General features: G+C 37.2%; 1 protein-coding gene across 1 annotated transcript; it reads right to left on the bottom strand.

Moving 5' to 3' along the window:
- Positions 1-10,939: 10,939 nt before the first annotated feature.
- PM20D2 (peptidase M20 domain containing 2) lies at positions 10,940-25,666 on the bottom strand. The gene is made up of 7 exons (XM_045544010.1): positions 25,114-25,666; positions 22,886-23,034; positions 19,749-19,891; positions 18,032-18,186; positions 15,763-15,898; positions 12,302-12,409; positions 10,940-12,088 (listed from the first exon to the last, which is right to left on the bottom strand). The coding sequence occupies exons 1-7, from the start codon at positions 25,573-25,575 to the stop codon at positions 11,934-11,936; spliced, it is 1,308 nt and encodes a 435-aa protein (XP_045399966.1). The 5' UTR covers positions 25,576-25,666; the 3' UTR covers positions 10,940-11,933.

Below are 25,666 nucleotides of genomic sequence, written 5' to 3'. Positions count from 1 at the left end.
AATACATCAACTGCTGTGTGGGCTGTATTTACCTCACGCTAGTTTTGAGCCTGGGGCCTAATGAAGTGTATGTAACATGCACACATCTCTTTACTTTGGGAGCTGCGTGAACTATTTTTCAAGTTGCATATAACTCATGCACAGAAAACGATAAAAAGTAACAAATTTTTCATTAAATTAGAAAGGATAGTTTTGTTTTCCAAGTTTTTATTCTATTTTCGTAATAAAACACCGTGGTCCCAAGGAAAAATTTTTTTCTAGTGTTTCATGTATTAATTTGCATGTATTAACCATCTATTGTATACACAGCATTATATAAGTGCTGCAGGAATACGACACTGTAGCAACTGATGTTGTTACCCACATCCCCTGGAAGAGCACATTACCAGTGTTGTGGGCACACTGTAGTTCAACCTCTGTCAGATCCTGGATGCTCTCCACATAAATGACTTCCTTTACAGAGTGTCATAGTCTTCAGACTAGGTGGACTTGGGAAGCACCTAGAGTTCATTTGCATGGAACCTACATGCACCTAAATCCCCATTATGACAGAAACTCATGATTCAGTTTATAGCCTGTTACCTATTTTTTATGCATCTCTGCATGTTTAATAAAAGGCAATAATATTCACATTATTTTTATTGACAATGCTGTGGTTCACGATGAGGTTTTACCTCTTCATAAGAAAAACTGTTTAGATTGGTGCAATTGTTTCTGATTTTGGTGGAAATTTCCCTAGTAGGGAAACTTTGAAGATAAGCGTATACGCACACATTTTGTCTGTTTTGTCATGGAGATAACTAGGCTAGAAAACTTGTATTTAAGTGTTTCCTGTTTTATAATCACCACTTCATGTATCTCCACCTTGGAGCATATCCTTGTTCAAAGCCAAATCCTTTCTCAGTGATGTGGTGTCTCCACTGAGGAACTTGAGAAGAGAATGATTTCTCCTGTATAAACAACATTCCAAGGAAATTTGTAAACACTCACTGATTTCTTAGGAGTAACAGAACAACAAAAAGCAAAAGAAATGGGACATCACTGAATGTCTGCATTTATACTCTGTGAATACCAGCATTTTCCATGAAACAGAAAACTGTCATCATAGGCAGAAGGATGGACCTATGGCAGCTGATGTGAAGGCATGGATAAAGGAGAGGGTTCTAATTCAATGTGTTATTTTAAAATGGAGTTATTTATACTGCATATCTATATACCATACAGATCAACCCCCACCAAACTTAGCCAAATAGCATTTGTCTTATTTGAAACTGACTTTAAAAATGAATTATACATACAATAAATGTCATTTTCATTTCAAAGTTAATTTGATCATCAATAGTAAATAATATCATGGTATTTCTACATATGCAGGACAATACTTTGTTCTAATTTGAAAAAGAAAACCTACTTACATAAATCCTAATTATAAGGCATTCTCCCATTTCCCCCCAATAAAACCTCATCAAGACATTTTTAAAATGTTATTTTAAAAACATTGCTTTTTCCAATAGAACAACTGCAATCAAAAATCAACTCTTCACAAGCATCTTTGCTACTGTCTTACTTCTTCATCACTAGGGCCACTTTGGGTCATCTAGGTTTTCAGGGTACACCATCTCAACTTCCACATACCTTGTGGTGGATACTCCACCATTTGAACCAGCATATAGGATGCTCCATTAGTCTGCTAAAGTTGCCACAGCAAAGTGCCACAGACTGGATAGCTTAGACAACAGAAATGTATTTTCTCACAATTTTGGAGGCTGAAGTCCAAGATCAAGGTGTTGGCAGGTTTATTTTCTCCTGAAGCTTCTCCTGGCTTGTGGATGGCTGCCTTCTCACTGTCTTCACGTGGTCTTTCCTCTGTACATGTCTGTGTCCTAATTTCTTCTTCTTATAAAAACACCAGTCATACGGGAATAGGGCCCATCCCAATTACCTCATTTAATCTTAATTACCTTTTTAAAGGACCTATCTCCAAGTACAGTCATATTAGGAGTTGAAGCTTCAACATCAATTTGGGAAATGGGGTGAAACACAATTCGTTCCATAACAAATATCGATGGAAATTATCCATTTGCATTATAGCACATCCACTGAACCTTACAGGTGTTTATTCCTGATTTTTACAACATAATCTCATACAGTATTATTTTTAAAGTGATCTTTAAAAGGCTTGTTTACACTGACAGCCACAGTAGTGATTATGAGGAATAAGTGATTAAATTCATGTTTCTTTGCTATCTTTTCTAGTAATTCTACAATGACCTCTATGAGTATCTAAAACTCACATTAATTGAACAATTTCCATGCTAACATGTTTTCTCATGTTACTTCACTGTCAAAGTTATGTAACTGAGAGCTCTACAATATGACTTTGTAAGGACCTAAATATAAAGCAATTCCCTCTTTTCTAATGGATAGTTTTGGAGAAAACCTCATCATATACGTGAGCATCTATAGTACAATAAACTTTTACTGGCATGAATAGGATGACCTGGTTAATGATACTGTCTGGCTAATAGGCAGGTACCACATGGCTATATTGAATAATTTATTTTTAAAGGGTTAAAATACACTTTACTAAAACTATATCCAACATAATGTATTCTCTGCCCGGTCATTCAGAAAGCACTTTAGGATTTTGAGGGTCTCTTATCATTATGATATAATGTGGGCATCAGAAAGACGTGCAGAAGTATTAACCAGTAGAGAAGTGGAGCTTTAGTCAAATCAGCTTTTACTTAATAGCAATATTCTCTTCCTATGTTATACTATCCTAACCAATATTCTTTAGTTTTTTTTCATAACTCATACTTTATAGAAAGGAGTGGTGATGCTAGATCTTAGAATAAAAAAATGGCTTATGTTAGTAACAATGAAATCTCACATTTGTGAACCCAGTTTCACTAAGTGTACATTCAGTTTCATTTGAATCTAAATGAGGAAACTTTTAGAGGCCAAGAGAAGCTGACTGACAGGCACACAGAAAACATGGTTAATAAGTGGAAGACTCCTAACCCCACACTCACTCACCTTATTACAGATAATAAATACTGGACAAGCAAACTGTCATACACAATACATAAACACTCGTATAAGGAAATATTTTTACCAATCAATGACATCTTTTCATTCATTCATTCATGAAGTAATATTGAGCACCCATTCTGTACTAGGCAACATTCTAGACTAGTGCTTCTCCAAAGTGTCTATGGTGAAAGGCCAGTTTTATTTAATTTCTAATCCATCAGCTTTTTGTGTGAGTTTCTTTGAAAGTGGAGAGTTGCTGACATGACCTAGCGCTGTGCCTGCATTCCACCCTCCAGGAACACGGACTTGTGGGTCTCAACCATGGAGCCTGCTACTGCGTGTGGCTGTGATCACAACAAGCATGATGACACATGTACAGAAAGACCAATTTCATTTTGATGCTATCAATCATATTGTTACAACTGAATTTTAAGGATTGCTATGTATGGGAAATCTCAGTACCTGCAGTAATAAGATAGTACATTCTCCAATGCACATATCAAAAATTTTAGAGTAATACCAGTTAGCTCACTTCGGTATTATCACAACTGACAAAATAAAAGGATGCCTTAACTTTTCAATTCCATATTTTGAATTTAATCTATTTTCTTTCAATTATTTTTAGTATTAGTACCTTATGTGGAAGGAGACCACCTTAGTGTTTTTGAGATCTGAGTATTTTATAAATGCCCTCTGGTTTACTTCAAACACAATTCACATATCCATATAAGTTTAGTGGATTTCTTCGAGTAGCACTTACAGCTCTGTACACACTCAGTCCCTACTGTGACTCAACACGTGCATTTGTGGGGCACCTGCCTGGCATGCAGGTCTTGACCATGAGAACTGAATGAAGGCAGCTGTGTCTCCTTGAGGATCTAATTCATGCCTAAGTGAGGTTAACTTATGTAAAATTTCCATATCACCCAGCTACACCTGGTATCTACAGTGGGAGGTGGAAAAAGGGGACACATTTAGCTTTTTCATTTTTCATGATTTACAAGTTTCAATACTCTGTTTAAAACAGCACGATTTGCATTAAAGACTCTCTTAAGCTTCAAGTACAGAAACCTTTCATTTCACGGTAACACATCGAACAATGCATACTAGGAGTCATGGACTAAGAAGCTAATAAAGGAAAAGAATAAAATTAAGTAAAAACTCTTGAAGAAAGTTTAAAATCTAGTTAGAACAAAACAAAAAAAATCCATTTTTGGTCCCAATGAGAGTAAAACACAACCTCAATGACTGCAAGATAAAATTTAGGCAATATCTTTTGAATTGATACAATGCTGGACAGTTTGACTGGTATGCTTGATTGAATGGTTGCTTTGGCATTCTGTAGATTGAACCCTCATGTATCTATCTTAACTTTGTGATTCTCCAATAAATAAAAGCCTTTTAAACCTTTTAAAGATCTAATTTATTCTGAAAACTAAAAATAAGACAGGGAACCACAATGTCATAAAGAGACGCAAAAAGTAAATTCTCTCAAATTCTCATCACTTCTTTTGGCTTAAAATTTTATTGCCATTTCTAAAAGTGGTCATTAACACTGGGGGAATTTACTGAGGGGCTTTCTGTATAGGAAAAAAAACAAAACACTGGAAGAAAACCACTGGAGCAAGAAAACAAGTTCTAGCAACAAATATAAAACACAGTCTTTTTTTTTTTTTTTTTTTTTTTTGAGACAGAGTCTTGCTCTGTTGCCCAGGCTAGAATGAGTGCTGTGGCATCAGCCTAGCTCACAGCAACCTCAAATTCCTGGGCTCAAGCGATCCTTCTGCCTCAGCCTCCTGAGTAGCTGGGACTACAGGCATGCGCCACCATGCCCAGCTAATTTTTTCTATATATATTTTTAGCTGTCCATATAATTTCTTTCTATTTTAGTAGAGATGGGGTCTCGCTCTTGCTCAGGCTGGTCTCGAACTCCTGAGCTCAAACGATCCACCCGCCTCGGCCTCCCAGAGTGAGGATTACAGGCGTGAGCCACCACGCTCGGCCCAAATGCCAAGTTTTAAGTCTCATTCAGGCATGTTAGACAGGATTCCACTTGTAATTTTCCAGTGGTTTCTTACTCTTAGAACTTCTATGGGAAAGCAATCTACTTTATACTGCCCAATTTAAGGATATGTACAGAGAAACAGTTCAAGCATGATAGAAGAAAAAAAAATGGTCTCTGAACATTTCTCAATCTTTACCCTAAATTGCCACCATTTTCTCATGTTATACATGTGCATATAACTATCCTTATTTTCAAATCAATTTTAATGTTCTGGCTTCTTTCCAAAGTACTGCAACTACAACTTAATATGAACCTAGCTATAAACTTGTTGGCTTTGCCATCCCAAACAGTTAACAGTCTTTTCAAAATGGTCTTTACTTATGAAATATGGTTTGATTATACTCAAACATATTGGGTAGCTTTATCTAAAAACTAAAGATTTAAGGCATAGCATCGGAACTATTTTCCCATTTTGTAATACTGACTGTTCCATAATAAAATTTAATTTCCATGGCATTCCTTAAGTTGGAGTTCTACCTTCAGGTAATCGCTGCACCTATTTTTAATTGGGATAAACACAATTAGGTTATTATAACTCCCAGAGCACACATTGGAATTACCTAGGAATATGTTAGGAAAGCAGAATCTCAGGCCCCACCCCAGATCTACTCAATAGAACCTGTATTTTAACAAGATCCCAGGTGACTCATACGTACATTCATGTTAGCAAAGCTCTGAACTAGGTTCTCATAATCATATACCTCTGAGTGTCATTCACAAAAAGTGATGAGTGCTGCATTTATACATTCAACAACTTATTCAATATTAATTGAGTACTTATTATATGTGCTAAGCACTGTGTTAAGAGCTATAGCTGATTTGTTAACCTCAAAGACGTTGGTAAAGTATCTCCTTAAAGTCTATACCCTCAAGCACCACGCCCAGCTTAAAGAATACAAATGTCTCTTTAAAATAGGAAGAAATACTTATTCAGAAATATTTTTTAAAAATATTCCTACACCACAAAGCTCAGTTGAGTTTGTAATTTTTTTTAATTCTGAGGGAGTATGAATCTGAGTTACCTGGGATTTAAGTGCTGATTTGGGAGCACTTTTGTTTTCCTGTTTTGAGGGCGAGGGCAGTTTATAAAGTTCAAGTTATAGAAGACAGAAAAAAACTCATTCATAATTCTACTAGCCAGCAGCAAGAAGTAGTATTTCCCATCTTTTCCTATACATTTTTATATAGCTGCCATCATATTTTACATACCAATTGATTTTGGTTCTTTTCCATAACACAGCAGGACCATTTTCTACCAAAAACTTCCCATGGTATGTTATAGCCATTAAAATCATTCCATAGTGTGAATGTACATGTCAATCTTTCCCATAATATTGGATAAAATTAATATTGTGATGAATACTCTTAGGCATATATTCTTGTCACACTCTAGACTATTTTCTTACATTGAGAATGAATGTATAGAATGGATATTAATTTTTTTTTTTGAGGCAGAGTCCCGCTCTGTCACCCTGGCTAGAGTGCCGTGGCATCAGCCTAGCTCACAGCAACCTCAAACTCCTGGGCTCAAGCAATCCTCCTGCCTCAGCCTCCCGAGTAGCTGGGACTACAGGCATGTGCCACCGTGTCCGGCTAATTTTTTTCTATGTATTTTTAGTTGTCCAGCTAATTTCTTTCTATTTTTTCAGTAGAGACAGGGTCTCACTCTTGCTCAGGCTGGTCTTGAACTCCTGAGCTCAAACAATCCACCCGCCTTGGCCTCCCAGAGTGCTAGGATTACAGGCATGAGCCACCGCGCCCGGCCAAATGGATGTGAATTTGAGATCAATTTTATTATGTTATCATAGTGTGATCCTAGGTCTCCAGCTTTCTAAGACTTTAAAAATCAGGAATGAGTATTAAACTATACCTTACTGACATTTGATAGTATGAACAGTAACCCACTCAAACTAGTTTAAGAAAGAAATACAGGGGAATCTCACAGAAATAAAATTAAGGAAATAAAGTGAAGTTCAGCTGGGCCTCACTAGAAAGATTTCAGACAGCTTCTCTTTCTAAGCAGTATAAATACCATTCTTTACTTCTTGCTGGAAGACTGCTTCATTCACTATCAAGATTGGACTTCTCTGCTCATACATGACACTCATAGGCTTATTGAACTCAAAATTCCAGGGCTCATTATCATTACTGGAGCAAAAGAATTCATACTCAGGCCAGGAGAACCTAGAAAGAGGCAGAGGGTAGGTGGCCTAGTGGCAACATCAGAAGCCAGGGAACATGGGCTCCAGTCTGCTTGGAGGAAGTACTTAGAGATAAAAATCCAAGAGAATCAAGGTTGCAATGTTTCTGCCTGGGAAGGGACCTTCTATTAAAGAACATACAACCCAGCTCAGTAGGTTTTATGATCTGGAACGTATGGGCAGAGGCTATAAGCCTTCCAGAAGCTATGGAAGGCATACCAAACAGCTGCTATGGATAACTGCTCCCTTTGAAGAAATATTATGGTGGAACAAAGATTGAGTACCACTACACAACTTTCAGAGAGTAATGGGCTTGGATGTTAGTTTAAAGCTTTAGGTTTCAACTACATTTAAGTTCATTTCTTCAAAGGTGGCGTGCTACCCTGCTCTCAAGTAATGAGCAAACTTTTATTAATAACTCTTTATTTATAGTCAAGGTATACTTAGGATCACATCAAACTCCTTAAGGTTCTCATACCATAACACACACTTCAAGGAATGCATCAGATCAGATAGCATTCCATGAGGCTACTGTTAGTCCTGAATCCATATCATTTAAGGCAGTAACAATATATGAATTTAGAAGCTTTGGTATACCTTGAATAAATTAAATGGAAAATATGCAGGTTTTTAACCACTTCTCATTCTCTTGAGCTGAACAAAATACTGTGTCGGTGATTAGTTAACACAACAAACAGAAAAAAATTCAAACTCTCAAATACAATTGTTCATTCAGTGGGGTAATGTCTACTTAATCTTTGACTTAAACAAGATTCTTGTCTATTTAAAACCCTGACCTGATAATCTTTTCTCTGTTATATTTCTTAGATGCTTTGATCCACTGAACTAACCAAAGCTAATCTTACATTTTAATCACTAAAAAAAAAAAAAAAGAACAGGAGCTAGGGGTGGTGGCTCATGCCTGTAATCCCAGAACTCTGGAAGGATGGCTTAAGGGCAGGAGTTGAAGACCAGCTCCTGGGCAACATAACAAGACCCTGTCTCGACAAAAACAAAAATTCAAAAGAACAGATTTTGATTCTATCTCTCTATTTTGAAAACCAGTTTAAACAAAGAAACAAACAGCTGCAATTTTTATGAGGCACTTATTCTTTATTTTAGCCACTGATAAGCATCTAAAAACCCATTCTATTGCATTTGCATTACCATATGGAATTACTTTGTATTGAAGTTGCAAAATTTTTTTAAAAGATAAATTCAATACTATAATTATGTATCTAACTCCTACCATATACAATTTGCCATTTTGAACTTCTGAGACTAGTGCAACATTCATTTTTAAACGAAATGACTTAATTGCTTTTAAAATTATGACATTATATAGCTGAAAAGCAAAACAATTCTACAATACTGACAAGAGAAAATATAGTATATCACAGTATATTTCAGTAACTGTTTATCTTCTTATATTATATCTTCACATAAATGTCATTTCAAAAAGACAATTGCTATTAAACATTTACCATTTGAGATTTTTTCATACATATTTTAATATATACATATTATTACTAAAAACTATTATAATCTGATGGTTAGTAGACTGATTACTTGCTTGAAAATAGCAACTTTATACATATCAAAATATATCATCCTCAACTATGTAACTGAATTGCAAAATGCTTGATGTAAAAAAAATACAGTAGTTTATCATACCTTACAGCCTTATAAACAGTTGCCAGATAGCACAAAGATAATGTTTACCTTAAAATAAAAATTTACTTTGATAGTTCTGAAGGCTAGTACTATGTAGGATATCTTCCAAAAGACTAAAAAGATGCTTCAGATAAAAGTTACAAATGTATAAAACACCATCAGAAAGGCTTTTAAAAAGAACATATAAAATCAGACAATCATTCTTTAAAAAAAACTTTTCACATCAATTTCTTCTGTTCAAGCAGATTAAAGTGACTCAGGTATTCTGAAATATTTTAGAAACATTACCTCAAAAATTTTCAAGACTTAGCTTTCAGCTGTTCCCTGAATCCCAGTGTTGTTCAGATGAAGTAAATCTTGTGAGAATTACACTCACCACAAGCTTTTTTGGGCATGGACCATGTCTTACTCTTCTTCTTACATCCAGTGCTTAGAAATAGGAACTTCTCAACAAATGTTCATTGAACTCAACTGCTGAAATTGTAACACTTAAAATATCAACACAACTCTTAATAAATAGAGTCCTTTCGGGAGGATTGTGGGAAATCTAAACACTTTTAAGTTTACACAAGTATTCATAAATAAACAAAATATTCTAGTTTATCCTAATGCCCTGGCTCTTATGAGTGCTATAGAGAAAGGCAATTAAAAGGGAAAAATTTCCTGAGTAGTTCACATGATATGAAGAATTGAATACTGAAAAGCACTCCAAAAATTTTAAGAGGCATGGTGAATATTAGCTATATCCAATCTTATATGGTACATAGTAACTTAGTCATTAATAGTGGCACATAATTATTTTATACAGGTGTCACATTAAGGCCTGCTTTTAAGTCACTGAAGAGAAAGCATTTTCAATTTGTATATTTAAACAATTAATTCAGATTATACCTGTTGAACTCTACTAATTTAACATAGCCAAAAGCTGGTATCTGAGGGAAAGGCTTTCAGTACAGGGCATGAAGTGTAATTAAAACACTTTCCATTAAAACAAAGGCACGTCGAGCAGGTCTACTACCTATACCACTAATGTAGGTCAGAAACTAATTCAATATTTTAAAAATCATATAATTTTAAACTTTGCACTAAGTCAGCCTAGCCTTTTTAAAAAATGAGTCAGGTTTCCTAAGTGTACCTGAAGCAAAGTAATACTAAGTACCTCTTTTCTTCTACAGGTGGTACAAGAGATGCCTACAACCACAAAATTAAAACTCATTCTAGGATCATGATCTGTCCACAAAGCTATTTTAAACTTTGATGATTCCAAGCATGGAAGCAGTATTTATGCATTCAAAAGTAATGAATATTCACAAGTAAGCTACTATACTAAATACTATAAGAATTTAAAAAATACCCATACACACGTGTATTAAAAAGATTCTGGCTTCAAATATACAATCCAGCAGGGGAATAATAAACCATATATACGAGGTCTGTCCAGAAAGTATCCAGTCTTTGTTACTATAACCAGAACAGTTTGCGTGACATTGATGTAACCTGGCAACCAAGGAGAGTGGACTGGAATGCACATATGTGAACAATGATGGCATCACGTACTAGTCAGTGGGGTGCTAGATGCAGCTGACTGAGCATGTGTACTACGTGGCTATTGCATTCAAAATGACTGAGCGAGTAGAGCAACGAATCTGCATCAAATTTTGCGTTAAGCTTGAATATTCCTCTGCAGAAACTATGTGGATAATTTTTTTTTTTGAGACAGAGTCTTGCTCTGTTGCCCGGGCTAGAGTGCCATGGCGTCATCCTAGCTCACAGCAACCTCAACCTCCTGGGCTCAAGCGATCCTCCTGCCTCAGCCTCCCAAGTAGCTGGGACTACAAGGCATGCGTCATCATGCCTGGCTAATTTTTTTCTATATATATTTTTAGCTGTCCAGCTAATTTCTTTCTATTTTTAGTAGAGATGGGGGTCTCGCTCTTGCTCAGGCTGGTCTCAAACTCCTGATCTTGAGCGATCCTCCCACCTCAGCCTCTCAGAGTGCTAGGATTACAGGCGTGAGCCACCACACCCAGCCTATGTGGATGATTTGGAAGGCTTTCGGGGATGATGCAATGAGTGCAGCACAAATGAAAGTGTGGCACAAATGCTTCAAAGACGGTACAGAATCTGCTGAAAGTGATCCACATTCTGGAAGGCCTGCAACAAGTAGAACACCTGAGAATGTTGAACATGTACGAGCTGCAATCAACAAAGATCACTGACCAAGTGCGAGAACTAGAAGCTGATCTGGGGATTCCAAAAACTACCGTGTCTGAGATTTTGACGCAGGATCTTGGCATGAAAACATATCATGGCAAAATGCGTTCCGCCGCTTCTGCTACCAGAGCAGAAAGAACATCGTGCTGCATTTGCTAATGATTTGCTTCAAACCGCTACCAATGAACCAGATTTCCTCAAGAAGGTCATAACCAGAGATGAATCGTGGGTCTATAACTAAGATCCGGAAATGAAAGCCCAGTAGTCCCAATGGAAGTCACCTGGTTCTCCATACCCGAAAAAATAAATATCTCTGTTTTTTATATTACATGGCTGGATACCTTCCGGACAGTAAGATCGAGTTAACCACCCTATACCACAAAACTCTGTTATGGATGTCAATTCTGAATATAAGGTTTAACTTTTGGACTTTTAAAAATACACCATGTAAGTTTACAAAATATTATCACTGATAAACCACGTTTCATCCAGGTTAAGAAATGGCATCACATACTAGCTCCTAAAATATCACAATTACATCAAGTATAGATTTGCAAAAATTTTCACTTTAGATATGAGGTAATATGTTTTCTCCACATCCCATCCTCACTTATCAGGGAGGAGAAAAATTTGATTCCTTTAAGATTGAAAAACAAACATGTCCTCCCCTTTGTTAAAAAAAATTAAAAAAAAAATTCATCACATCTTCTTAATAATTCATAAGTGGTTCCTAAATCTTCCTTTTATTCTACTGTATTTAAAAACTGTTCTTCTTGAAGTTTCAATTTAAAGTCCTCCCTGATCCTTTCCAGCAACTCTGGTTTAAATATAACATCCAATGCAGTCATTGCCAGAGCTTTGGCTGTACGCAAAGTGTAGAACTGAGCTTCTTGTGACCCTAAAAGGTACAGAAAATAATTTAAAATATCTCCATATTTGTTAAAAATCAATTTATTAATTTCTCAGGTTAGCTTTCAATATCTAAATTGGCTCTCCAACTGCCCACCACAATACAGTATTTACTGAGGTGATGTTATACAATAAAATAATAGGCATTTACTATTAGAAAAAGAGAGCACATGCCAAAACATTCACATCCAACAGCACTTACCTGCAGCCTCAGTGTACTGCTCAGTGTGATTCAAGGCTGTAGATCCAATGTAAAAATATGGATGAATTCCAGGAACCACAAAAGTAACATTTCCAAAATCAGTAGATCCTTGGAACACAAAAAGTACGAAAAGTATATTTGTTTTTAAATATTCTTGAACTATGAAGTTAGAGCCAGAATTCGGTACTTGGCTATATATAGTCCTTACACCCCGTTACGAGAGATCTAGAGAAGTGAACTTCCTGCAGAGCTGTCCCCATGCTTGTGCTTTCCCCACCTTACCTCCTGCCAAGTCCTCAATCCACTCCAGTCGGCAGCCACCCGCATCAGTCACCACTACAGCTCTCACGAAGGTCACCGAAGACCTGCCCTTGCCCAGTCCCCTGGTGCTTACTGCCCTCTCCACAGCACTGCACACTGCTGCCCAGCCCCTGTCTTCTCCTCTGTGACACAGCACTTGGCTTCCCTTCTGCCTCTCTGGTGGCCCCTTCTTCGGTCTCTCTTGGGGGTGCAGCCTCCTCTATCTGACCACGAAATATTAGTTACTAGAGACTCAATTCCAGGCCCTTTCTCTTCTTACTTCACATACTTTCTCAAGATTTTGTCCGTATACGTTGCTTCAAATTACCACCAGCTCAAATTTATTCCCAGTCTCTTCTAAGTTCCATGCTCATACATCCAATTGCCAGCCTGATATTGCCTCTTGGTTGTCTTCAAGGTAGAGCAAACTTAACATATCCAAAGTTAAATTCATGATCTTTCTGTTCTTCTGCCCTCACCCCACCTGCCAATAGTACCTCCCAAATATCTCAGAATCATAACACTCTTCTTACCACCATCACTAACACCTGTCCCCTATCAGTCTACACTATCATCTCTTGCCTGAACTAATTGGTCTAGCAGCATCTACTCTATTTGCCAATATTTTTTCAATCTTAACACCATTCACCTTTCCAACCCGATCTCACACCATGCTCCCACTATCCTCTACACCCCAACCACTCTGGACACTCAGCATGCAGGTGTTCCTACCACAGGACCTTTGTATATGGTATCTCCTCTTCACCCACTTAACCCCTACTTAATCTTCAGATTATCACCTTATACATCATTCCCTCAGCAAAGCCTTACTTCACCTCCCTAGTAAGGTCAAATTCCTCTAGCGTGGGCTCTCACGGAATTGTATCACTGTCTTTCATAGCACTTTTCAATTTTAGTTTTCATTTACTGGATTATTTGGTTAATGTCTATCTTGAAAACTAGACTATGAAGCTCTATAAGGCAAAAAATGATATTTTAAATCACCATGCATCTAGCCTCTCACATGACTGACACACAAACATTTGTTGAATAAATCATAGTAAAAACAGAGCCTTATGTTCACTCAGTGGATATTTACTGAATGTTTACTGTGTGTCAAACACTATGCCAGGCAAAGTTAGACCATACAAGAATAAGTGGTAAGGGAATAAAAGAAGCAAAACATGTAACAGTAGCTAATGTTTATCTGGAATTACCACGTCGCAAACATAATTCTAAGTGCTTCATATATATTCTCATTAACATTTTGAACAGTTTCCAATTTACACATGAAGAAACCAAGGCTTACAGATATTAAATAATGTGCCCATAGTCTCATAGCTACTAGTTATGTGGTAAAGGCAGGCTAAGGTCAGGCTTTGGAGCAACCTGGCCTCTGTAAAGAAGTACTGCTTCGGAAAATATTCACTAAGCACTTAACTGTGCCAGGAACAGCTCCAAACACCGAGGATACACAGTGACGGTACAGCAGTGAACAAGATGGACAAAGGCTGCAGTGTATTTTAAGACCTTACCTGTGGAGCTAGACCCTAGTGCCTGCAAATCAAGCCCAAATTACAGCCATTTTATTCTACTGTTTTGTCCATTAAATAAAACTCAAACTGACCTTTTGTTTTCCCTCCTACAGCTAGACTACAGAAACCTGCTAGGGTAAAAGTATAGGACCATAAAGACTGCCCTGACAACAAATTCATGGTTTCCGATGCTGAGCTGAGCTGTAGTGCTATTCAGAAAAGAACCGAAACTACAAAACACAAAACACAAAACTCTGATGTCCCTGGCCAGCTCCTCTCAGTGGTAATTCTCTTTCAATCCTCCAGCCTACCAGCTCAATGCTCACCATGGGCTACCAACAACTTCCTAGGGAGGATGTCTCTGAACTCCCTGCCCTCCTTCCTGAGCACTTACCTGCATCTACTTCTCTCAAGCATCTTCCATTAAAAAATCTTTTCTTTTCCATATCTCCCTCAAGCTTGTATCCACTCTATTTCCCTTTAAAGCTAACTTTCTTGAAAAAGAATAGCCTCCCTTTGCTATCTCCACGATTTTACCAGTGGGTAGGGAAGTGAGATACAGCATCTGGTCCCACCAGTCTTCAACTATTTTCTTCCAGACAATCTGTGAATTTCTAATTAGTGGTCCAATGGATACCAGACCATACTCAACTCATTCAATCTCTATAGCACCTGACATGATTTACTCCTCCCTCCCTTCTAGATGTTCTCTACCCCACTGGCTTCCATGACTCCAGTCTCTCCTGATGGTCTGGCTTTCTCTCTGACTGCTCTCTCCTTCTCTAGATCCCTTCCTTTGCCTGTCTCTTAAATGCTGTTGATCCTCAGGGTTTCATCTTTGGGCATCTTCTCCCTCTATGTATTTGGATAACCTCATCAACATCTCTGTCTTCAGCTGCCTTCCATACATCAACAATTCCTAAATCTCCAACCTCAACATCTTTTGGGGTTCCAGTTTTAACAGGTACTAACTGGCTCTACTTAAAAATCCTATAAGCACCTCAAATTTAACATGCTAATAATTTATATCAACCCATCTTACCCCAACCTGCTTTCTCTTGGACTCCTTTTCTCAATGAATGACACTGACGCTCCATTTTTATCACCAAGTCCTTTTGGGTCTAATTCATCAACATTTATTATAATAGCAGATACATCTCTAACTTCTAAAAGTATTAGAATTAATATGCTTTAAAAAGGAAAAAAAATCAAAAATAACCCCAAATATACTTGAGATTATTTATATTCTAATTGTCTATTGCTCCTCAAAAACCAAAAATGTCCCAGATAACTTAGTACTTAGTTGATGAGAATGAATTAAAATTCTATTTCCCATTTTAGCAGCTTACTTAAAAATTAGAACTAAACAAATTTAAACACTAAAAATATTTAGAATATAGACCAAAAAGCAGGCTGGCTATTTCTAAAACAAGTCTGCTTATTTGACATTCTACAGTCACTGAGAGTCCATTAGTTTCTTTCCACTAACCATAAAGTTTATGAAAATATCATTAAAAACATCCGCAATATCTCCTTACCTCCCAAAACATTAAACGCCACCATTTAACTAAAGATGGTATTTCTCTTCCTCAAATAGCTCAATACATATTAAAAAAACTTAATTACCTGAAGGGGCACTCAACATTGTATCTTCTGAAATGAATTCTATTCCCAGCTTTTTTCCATTTTCCATATAAGCTTTCCACAGACTCTTATTGGGAAGAACATTGTAATAATCATGTGCTTCACCTTTAATTTCCACCTAATAAAAAATTGCAAAACAAATTTTGAAATAAAAAAATACAAGTTCACTATCTAGTTTTCAAAACATTGAGGGTTCTCTAACAGGAAGATATTTTAAGAGGGGGCATCTTCCCTTCCAGATATAAACTCTCTCAAATCTCTTGCCTTAAAAAAAAGATGTATTTTTTACAAGAGTTCCTAGGACCCTGTCTCCTTTATATTATTATATATGTACCAAACCACATGATGTCACCAAGCTCTATACTAGCCAGAGTCATCAACTTCAGTCACCTAAATAGGGTGAGGGGAGAGCCCAGAAATTTCCATCTTAACCAGCACCAGGTAGTCCAAAAACCGTACTCTGAGGAATACTGCTCTAGGATTCAGTTTCCAAAAGAAAGAAAATAAGCTTTACTAATATTCAATATGCTAACTGACACTGACACTACTGCTTGGTCTGAAAGATAGAAAAGTACCCTAAAAGAAATACAGAAGATTCACAATGAGGAAGGGTAGACAACAGTCCTCATTTATTAGTTTCAGTGTATGAAGATACAGAAGCAGTTTTTATGTGCCCAGTTAAGTAGATTTAAAGATTCGGTTTTGATTAAATCAAAATGGGCAATATTCCCTTGAACTTAAGATAATACAATTGTTAGCAAAAGCCAATCATAAAATGGCAGAGATAATATTTCTTCTATTCTTGAGATGACATTTCTCCTGTTTTTGGCAACACCTATTAATAGAAGCAGTGACAACCTAATTGAACCTTACAAGTCAGCCAAAATATAAGAAATTATTAAAAGACTATTTAAAATATAGACTTAAATCCAAGAATAATGAATCTTACCCTAAGTGAATACTGTACATCTTGAGATATTAACTAATGGTAATAGTTCATTTATGCATGTATATTAAAAATATTTATGTTTATAAACAAATACGGAAACGAAAGCTTACTTTTTACTGCCCTATGCTATAGATGCTTTATAGTTCTCATCAACTAAATCTATACCTATCTTCTCTAAGGGCATATGAGGATATGTCCTTGCTCCTACCTTTGTCCATATATTTATTTATTCACTACAAAATAACAAGAGCTTTCATACTCTTATCTTTGCTGACTGTATTTCCTGTCTAAGAGCTCTCATTCTCCGTCCTTCACAAACCTATCTGAAACTATGATCATCATTCAAAGCTCAATTCAGGTCTACAGTCTTCCACAACACCCTCCGTACAGTCCAGCCCATCTCTTTCCTGCCTCTAATCTCACACTTTCCACACTATTCTTAGGACACTTAACACACACTGTCTGAGAGTTACTGCTATTGTCAGACACTGCTACTATGGGACTAAATCATACATCTCTAGACTAGTAAACACAGAAAAAAATAAGGTAATATATATGAAGGCTAGGCTCTAAACTGCTCACAAACTATCTCATTTAATTATCACAAGAACCCTAAAATAGATTATGTTATTATCCCCATTTTTCAAGTGAGAAAATGGCAGCCCAGAAATACTAAATAATGTTTCTAAAGGTTACAGAGTTACCTAAGCTGAGGCACAGGTCAAGATCTTGTCTCTCCAACTAGACTATGGGGTCCCTGCAGGGCAAGATTTGTACTACTTTACACCATACATAATTGGTACTTAAATGTTTCTGACATTAGGGTCAAATCAACAGAACCTCTCGACTAATGTCTGTGTGTTTTTAACTTCCATTCCAGCAAGCCATAAGTATTTATATCACTACTACGCAAACCTATAACTTAACCAAAAATAGCTTTTGCCGATTTTGCCATAAAGTTCCCTTTACAGGACAGAATATAGAACAATTCTAAAAGCATAACTGTCAATAAGGAAGAATATAATTTGTAAAAAGGCAGGGATTCTAGCTCAGCAGTATAAGAATTATTCTAATTGCTATAAAAGTAAGATGATTTGTAGCCTTCCCTATTGCAGGCATTCAGTAAAATATATAAAAATTAAAGAGTTACACATTAACTATCCAGTCAATTCATTCTACATATTCAAGATATCACCAAATGAGAAAGAGGCAAGTTAGGCTTCAATGTAACTTAACATAAACAGCCCCAGCCCATATATATATCTCTAATTATAACTTAGATTAACTCTTAAAAATTCTTACTGTGCACCCTGTAGCCAAAGCTGCAGCTCTGAAGCAATCTTCTGCCTTTTTGGTCAAAACTTGAAGTTCTTTCATTGAGGGTGCACGGAAGTAATAGACTAATTCAGAATAAGAGGGAATGATATTGGGTTTTACACCACCATTTTTTATTATACCTATAAAAAAACCAAATTACTGGAATTAAGCTTGGTGACCATTTCTTTAAGCTTAAATATACTCATTAAGTTTTTTAGCCAATAAGTACATAAAGAAAAATAATTTAAACTTACTAGCTTCACCAATATACCAATCAAAGATTTTGATATGTTGTACAACATAAGTTTATATGCACAGTGTGGTATTTTCTGCCTAACAGAAAAATAATAAAATAATTACATGTACTTTATTCAAAGGAATTTATATAATGTTAAGAAATTATGATCCAGATTATAAAGAAACTGCTACAAATTATATAACTACAAAAAATAAACTTAGCAATATCTTAAGCTTTCTGGAAAAGATTCTTGTTTCAGTAGGCTTTACTATAGTTGCCCATTTTGATAAATTTTTGACATAAAAAAAGAAACAACTAATGGTAGGAGGAGGTTCTATAATTATCCTTGTACCTCAAGAATCCCATGAATATTTTAAATGACATTTAGCTCTAGGGAAATAATTTTCTTTTTTTTTAACAATACCTAATATAATGAAAATATATAAACAGTTAAATATAATATATAGTTGTCATACTGCATTGTTTTTATTGGTATTATTTTATTGTTGTTATTTTTATTGTTTTTTTAAAAATATTTTCTATGTGCAACTGGTTGAATCTATCATGTGAAACCCACCAATATGGAAGGCCTACTATATTACTATTTTTAATTATCCACATTTTATAAATGGGAAATAATTTTTATGCCAAGAAGAAACTAGGTCAAAGACCACTAAGTACTATCAACTTTCAAAACAAAAACATTCATTTGGAACTAAACTCCACAGAATGAAGATTTAGCCAAAGTAGTAACTAAAATATAGATATGCAAAATCTAATTTCATATGATCTACTTAAAAAAATATTTCTACATAGTCCTGTTTGTTCCTTTTAAAGAAACTAAGGCGGGAAAACTGGTAACGTTTTTGCGATTACGAACTGACTTCAGCCTATAGCAAAAACAAGTAAAAAGGAGATATTAAACTATAACAATTTCTTAAATCAAAAGGAAATACACTAAAAAATAAATTTGTACCTTCAAGACTGTACTTTACAACTGTATTTATCATACAGTAATGCATGTAGTTTTAAAAGATGGTATGCAGGATTAACAGCACTCAAGTAAATAAAACTAGCAGTCATTACAACTTCTTTTAAATTGAAGAAGTGACAAAATTTTGTAATCATTAAGAGATTGTGAGGACAACTGGAAAATCACATTCCAACTTTCAAATACCCACAGAAAGAATGTAGCTCCTTACATAAAACCTTTACCTCTGTTACTCTAGGACCAATCCATTTATGTACAATAACTGAAACTGTCTTCCTACCCACATACAAACAAATATCGTAATACCGTGTCACATGAATTTCTGCAAATATGTGTAAAATTTTTAGACTATTCATATGAAGTACATAAAATATTTCCAAATGTTTTTAAAAAATCAAATATTAAATAATCATATTGCATTGAAATACCTTAAGCACCACCTATCACACAAAATATTTAACATTCATACATACCATGAACTCTCCAAGTTGGTTTCATTTGCTGTCTTAACATAGACAGATTGTTGTAGGCAAGGACAGCAGCATCTAGTGCATTTACTCCTTCCCAGGGATAAGCAGCAGCATGAGATGCTTTTCCATAGTATTTCACGGTCACACTAAGAAAGAAAAAACCATTTGTAATTACTTTTCCCAGAAATGCTAAAGTACGAAAATCAATTAAAATTACCCAACTATTATTCAAAATTAATTCACATTGCTGGACTTTCCATTTGCAAATCACTTGTAGTAATAACACTGTAATTTACGGATGTTAGTTATAGTTTATTATTATGTAACACAATGCCTGACACAAAGAAAGCCTTCTAAAAAAAGAGGAAAAGCGAACTTTGTTCAATCAACCTCCTGCACAGATTAAATTTGTACATAATTTTTTTTTTTTGAGACAAGGCTTGCTCTGTCACCTGAGCTAGAGTGCATAGTGCAGCCATAGCTCACTGCAACCTCAAACTCCTGAGCTCAAGTGATCCTCCTGCCTCAGCCTCCTGAGTAGCTGGAAAATAGCTGCGACTATAGACACATGCCATGGTGCTAGGCTAATTTTTTTTTTTGAGACCAGATCTCATTATGTTGCTCAAGACGGTCTCAAACTCCTGGCTTCAAATGATCCTCCTGCCTTGGCCTCCCAAAGTACTAGGATTATAGACCTGAGCTACCACCCTAGCCTAAATGTGTACACAATTTAACTCAAACAAACATACAATACTATATATTAGGTGCTGGAATTACAAAAAAAAAAAATGGCTCTTATCTCCTTCTATACTGCAGTGTGATAGTTTTATATCAAGGGTTTGTAAAAACTCAGAAATTCTGTTTCAAGTGGGGGAAGGTCAGGAAAGACAGAAAGAAAATAACACTTAAAATGGGTTAAGATAACCTATGAAAATCAGATTATATTCACAATGTTACCATAAGGTACCCTGGTATTAAGTCAGTTGTTCCTGATCAATGTTTTACCAATGTTCCAAAATACCTATATTATTAATATTTTTAAATTTTATAAATTATTGTTACTCCACTTACAAATAGTTTTCATACCATTCTAACTACTCTGATACAATAAAAAACTGCAGATTTAGAGAAAGGACTACATATTAAATAGTTACTAATAAAGTTTCATGATTGACTTGTTTAGATAACACTTTTTAAGCCTAACTGATTAACAGTACCATATTTAGATTACTAGAAAACTACTCTGGACTTATTTTTTTTTAATGGGCTAGATTCAGGAGTCCTTAGAATGCTTTTGTTATTTCTTAACTGATTCTAAACATCCTATTACCACAACAAAAACAAGTAAAAGCATCCAACTTTTAAGATTTTAGGATAAGGGCCAGGTGCCATGGCTCACACCTGTAATCCCAGCACTTTGGGAAGTCAAGGCAGGAGGACTCCTTGAGCCCAGGAGTTCAAGACCAGACTGAGCAACATAACGAGACTCTAGTTACTCTGGAGGCTGAGGCAGCATTGGCTTGAACCCAGGAGTTTTAGGTTATAGTGAGCTATGATGATGCCACTGCACCATAGCCTGAGTGACAGAGCAAGACTGTCTCAAAAAAAAAAAAAAGAAGAAGAAAAAAAATTTAAGACCAATGGATCAGTAGTTTCTTAAAAATTAAATTCTTTTTTTTTTTTTTTTTTTTTTTGAGACAGAGTCTTGCTCTGTTGCCCGGGCTAGAGTGCCATGGTATCAGCTTAGCTCACAGCAACCTCAAACTCCTAGGCTCAAGCGATCCTACTTCCTCAGCTTCCCGAGTAACTGCAACTACAGGCATGTGCCATCATGCCTGGCTAACTTTTTCTATATATTTTTAGTTGTCCAGCTAATTTCTTTCTATTTTTAGCAGACACGGGGTCTTGCTCTTGCTCAGTTGCTCAGGCTGGTCTTGAACTCCTGAGCTCAACCGATCCTCCTACCTCGGCCTCCCAGAGTGATGGGATTACAGGCGTGAGCCACCTCGCCCGGCCAAAAATTAAATTCTTGATCTTGTTCTCTTTTCCATCTTAAAAGATGACCAGTGAAAAAACTAAGTCAGACACTAAGAAGAGGCCTGGGGCCAAGTAGGCCAACTTCAGGATCAAGTCAGTCCAAGAAGGCTAATGGGCTGGGAAGCCTGCCTACAGCTGCAGGCCCCTTTCAGCCAGAGACATGAGCGAAGATTTCTAATCCCTAATGTTTTCCAGAGGCATGCTAGCATAATTACACCATCCTGAAACCAAAGTTGAAAGAGGCTTCCTACTGTCACAGTACAAATTCCCAGTATAAAAACTAAAATACCAGAATAGTTAAAATGATCACCCTCTGAAAACAAGGCCCAGTAGGGTAGAGAGATGAGCTACCTGAATACAATCTAGAAATAACTGCTGGGTGGTTCTGCTATCACTTTCTAGGTACCCAGCTACCTCAGAGGAGAACACACGGTTTTCCTGAAGCAGCTGAGCAGTGGCTCCTTGTGACTGGACCATTAACTACTATGGTTGAAATTTCTGGTGTAAAAAATTCAAGCCACTTCAAAGATGCATGTTCCTAGAACTGAAAAAAGGGAGCTCTTCAATGTAGAGAAGGATAAAAGCACCAGACAAATCTGAAAAGCATAGATTGACAAATTCCACTAAAATCCAGTTACTCAGATTCTGTGTTCTCTCTCAGGGCATAATTTGTCTTTTTTGTAAAGAACTCAAAATAAATAAAATGGAGAAGTATGTTTTCTTCCCAAGTCTAATAGAATTGTCTCTTGCAGATCTATGCAGTTGCAAAGGCAACCTCATATTAAAGGATAGATGTTTTCCAGGAACACCTTGAAAATGTTTTCAGATAGTTCAAAACAGAACTTAAGTGCGAACATGTTCTGTTTGCTATTCCTATGCTTTTTAGGGCTACTACTTTAATACTCCAATTATGAACACCATAATAAATCTCAATTAGAAGAGGCTTGCCAAATGTCATTCAATAGAAATCAAGACATCATATCATTATCTTTCAATTTACTTTTTAAATGTATAAATGTGGAATTATAGTCTCTGGTTTAGACATAAAAGTATTCTATAGTCTGTTTTCCTCTAAGAAGTTTATCTTCAACTTGATTACTTACTCATGCTCAGCTACATCTGGGAGATAAGCAGCATTCTCTTGGGATGGATGGGCCATAAAAACAACATCAAGATTTTTAAAAGCCCCTGCTTCAATCAGATCAATTTTACCACCACCATCTTCTTCTGCAGGGGTTCCCAGGACAATTACCTAGAAAGAAATACCCATGTCAGAGCAAAACAACAAAATCCTAGTAGGAAAATATCAAACAAGTTCCTTTGCATATTTATTCACACTCTACATTAAAGTCCTTAAACTATGAAGAGATGTTTTGTTCTCTGACACTTATGCAATGGGCATAAACACATGGTGCTGAATTAATCACAACATTTAATTTACATCGTTATACTAATTTGGTGCAAAATATGTACTAGAGACACTATAGGAAGTTTTTCCCAATTTTATAACCCAATTTTCCATAACTAATGGCAAAGATAAAAAGTTAAACATTACATATTTAGTTCCTCAAAATTTGTTAGGATTTATTTCTTAAAGCTTCTTCCTAAGTCTTTTAATTTATGTCTACAATTACTCATAAGCATTTGACTGGTAAGGAACTTTCCAGTGACTTACTAGTTATCCTCACAACAACCCTGTGAGGTAGGTAAGCAAGCTGTATCATCATTTTAGGGAAGGTGATTTTGAGGAATAGGGTAAAGTCTCTTGCCCCAGGTCACAGAGCAAGTCTTCAGGTAGGGCTGGGATTAGATGTCCTGACCTTTTAGGCCCGAACTCTGATTCCTTACTGAGCTACCTACTTAAAAGGTCTCAACTCATTAATCCTTTATGAAGAACATTAAACAAATCTTAATACCATGGTTAGAAACAGCCAACTATTACACAAACTTACTAATTCGATTCCACCAGTTCAACCAGGCAGATTTATTGGTCACCAAACACCTAATTAAACAAAAAAGAACTTTACAGAGTAAACATTTTACTTTGATATTTAAGCTTAACTTCTTCAAACAATTTTAAAAAGAAAAAAATTATCTATAAACTAACATACTTTCAAGATCATGTATAAGACAATGAAACAAGCTGGAAAAAGTCTTGTTTTGCAAAGAGAATCAACTTAAATTCGATTTTTAGGTAACATATAGCTTAACCTTGCTAAAACTAAGAACCATTTGAAGTTACAAGTTTGTACTTTTCCCAAAGTCCAGCTTTGTTTAGAAGTTATAAAGTACCCAAACTCTCAAATTAAGCTGCTCTTTACTCCTGACTCATTAAATATGATGTCTCTTGCTGACCTTTCATAAACCTGGTTAAAGCCAAATCTCTCCAGTGCTTCAGGACATGGCAAAGGATGCCCCCCCCCACCAGAACAAAAACCTAACCAAGTGCAATAAAAAGCCCCCAGAAGCAGAAAAGAGAAGGCAGCCAAAGAGAAAAAGCCACAAAAGACGGAACTGTTAGGATAAAATGAGAAAGGTTACTGACATTGGAAATAATGGGCTAAAGAATATGAAAATAAAACATTTGGTTTCCTCTTAACTTGAATGATGATTGAATCTTAACTTACAGAATGCAAAATATCTGGAAACACAGTAATGCAAGATTAAACTTGCCGTATGACAAACATAAACATTTCCCTGTTTAAAGAATCAAGATTATTTCTCCAATCATGAAGTAAAAATGAAGACTTAAGGATGAACTCATCTATGTAGTAAATGTTCATTCACTTCCCCATCATATGTATACTTTTAGAGGTTTGATGGTTCTAACGACTGAAAACTTCCTATTCAAATCCTAATGATTCAAATCACAACAGCTCCTATGACTGCCACGAACAAAAAAAAATTTTTTGAAGCCGAGTAAGGAGGGGCTGTAGATTTCCCTACAAAAATAATTTCCTTCAGAGACTGCACAACCTTGTCAGCAAATTGCAGTTGTCTCTCGGTTAACAAAAATACCCCGTAATGAAAACCAGGCTTGGTTCTAATTTCTTTCCTAAGGGAGAATCTACTGAGTTGTTTACAGCGGCAGAACAGGATACAGGTATCTGCAAAACGCAGCTAGGTCGTCAGCACGCGAACTACTGACTCTTATTAGGGAATTCTGTTCTGTCTTTGAGCCAAGGCGACGCTCGCAGGGTTGAATTCGGTCCCCACCACCGGCCCCGGGGCGGGAGGGGACGGGGCGCACCGCATGCACAGGGACCCTGCCATTCCCGGGAAGCTCCCGACCTGGGCGGTCGCATGGAGCCCCGCGCCCGCCCCACCTCACCTTCACGGGAGGCGGCGGTCCGGGGAGGCCCTCCAGGGCCCCCTTCACGCCCAGCGCAGCCGCTGCCCCGACCTCGGCGATGAGGTTGTGGCCGCAGGCGTGGCCGATGCCCGGCAGCGCGTCGTACTCGCAGAGGAAGGCCACGTGCAGCGGGCGCAGCGCGGCGCTCGGCTGGCCGCCCGGCGGCTCCCACTCCGCGCGGAAGGCGGTGGGCAGCTGGTAGTGCGGCTGCACCGCCCAGGCGGCGGCCGGCGGCTCCTGCTCGAAGAAGCGCGTCAGCACACGGTGGGCATGGTGCTCCTCGTAGGCCAGCTCGGGCTCGCTCCAGATCGCGCGGCTCAGGACACCTAGCCGCTCGGCCGCCTCGTCGATGCGCTCCGCGGCGCGCAGCTTCAGCAGCTCCAGCTTGGAGACGCCTTCGCTCGCGCCCGCCTCCACCTGCCGCTCCTCTCCGGGCCCCATGGTGCCGAGAGCCGGCTGCCCTCCGCGCTCAGCTTGCTCCCTCGCTCGCCGGTAGCCGCTTGCCGCGCCTGCGCACGCGCCCCCGGCCGCC

This window comes from Lemur catta, chromosome 2 (assembly GCF_020740605.2).
Source record: "Lemur catta isolate mLemCat1 chromosome 2, mLemCat1.pri, whole genome shotgun sequence".
In the NCBI taxonomy this organism is placed as follows: domain Eukaryota; kingdom Metazoa; phylum Chordata; class Mammalia; order Primates; family Lemuridae; genus Lemur; species Lemur catta.
The sequence above is the reverse complement of the archived record's forward strand: the minus strand, read 5'-3'. Positions and strand labels throughout refer to the sequence as shown.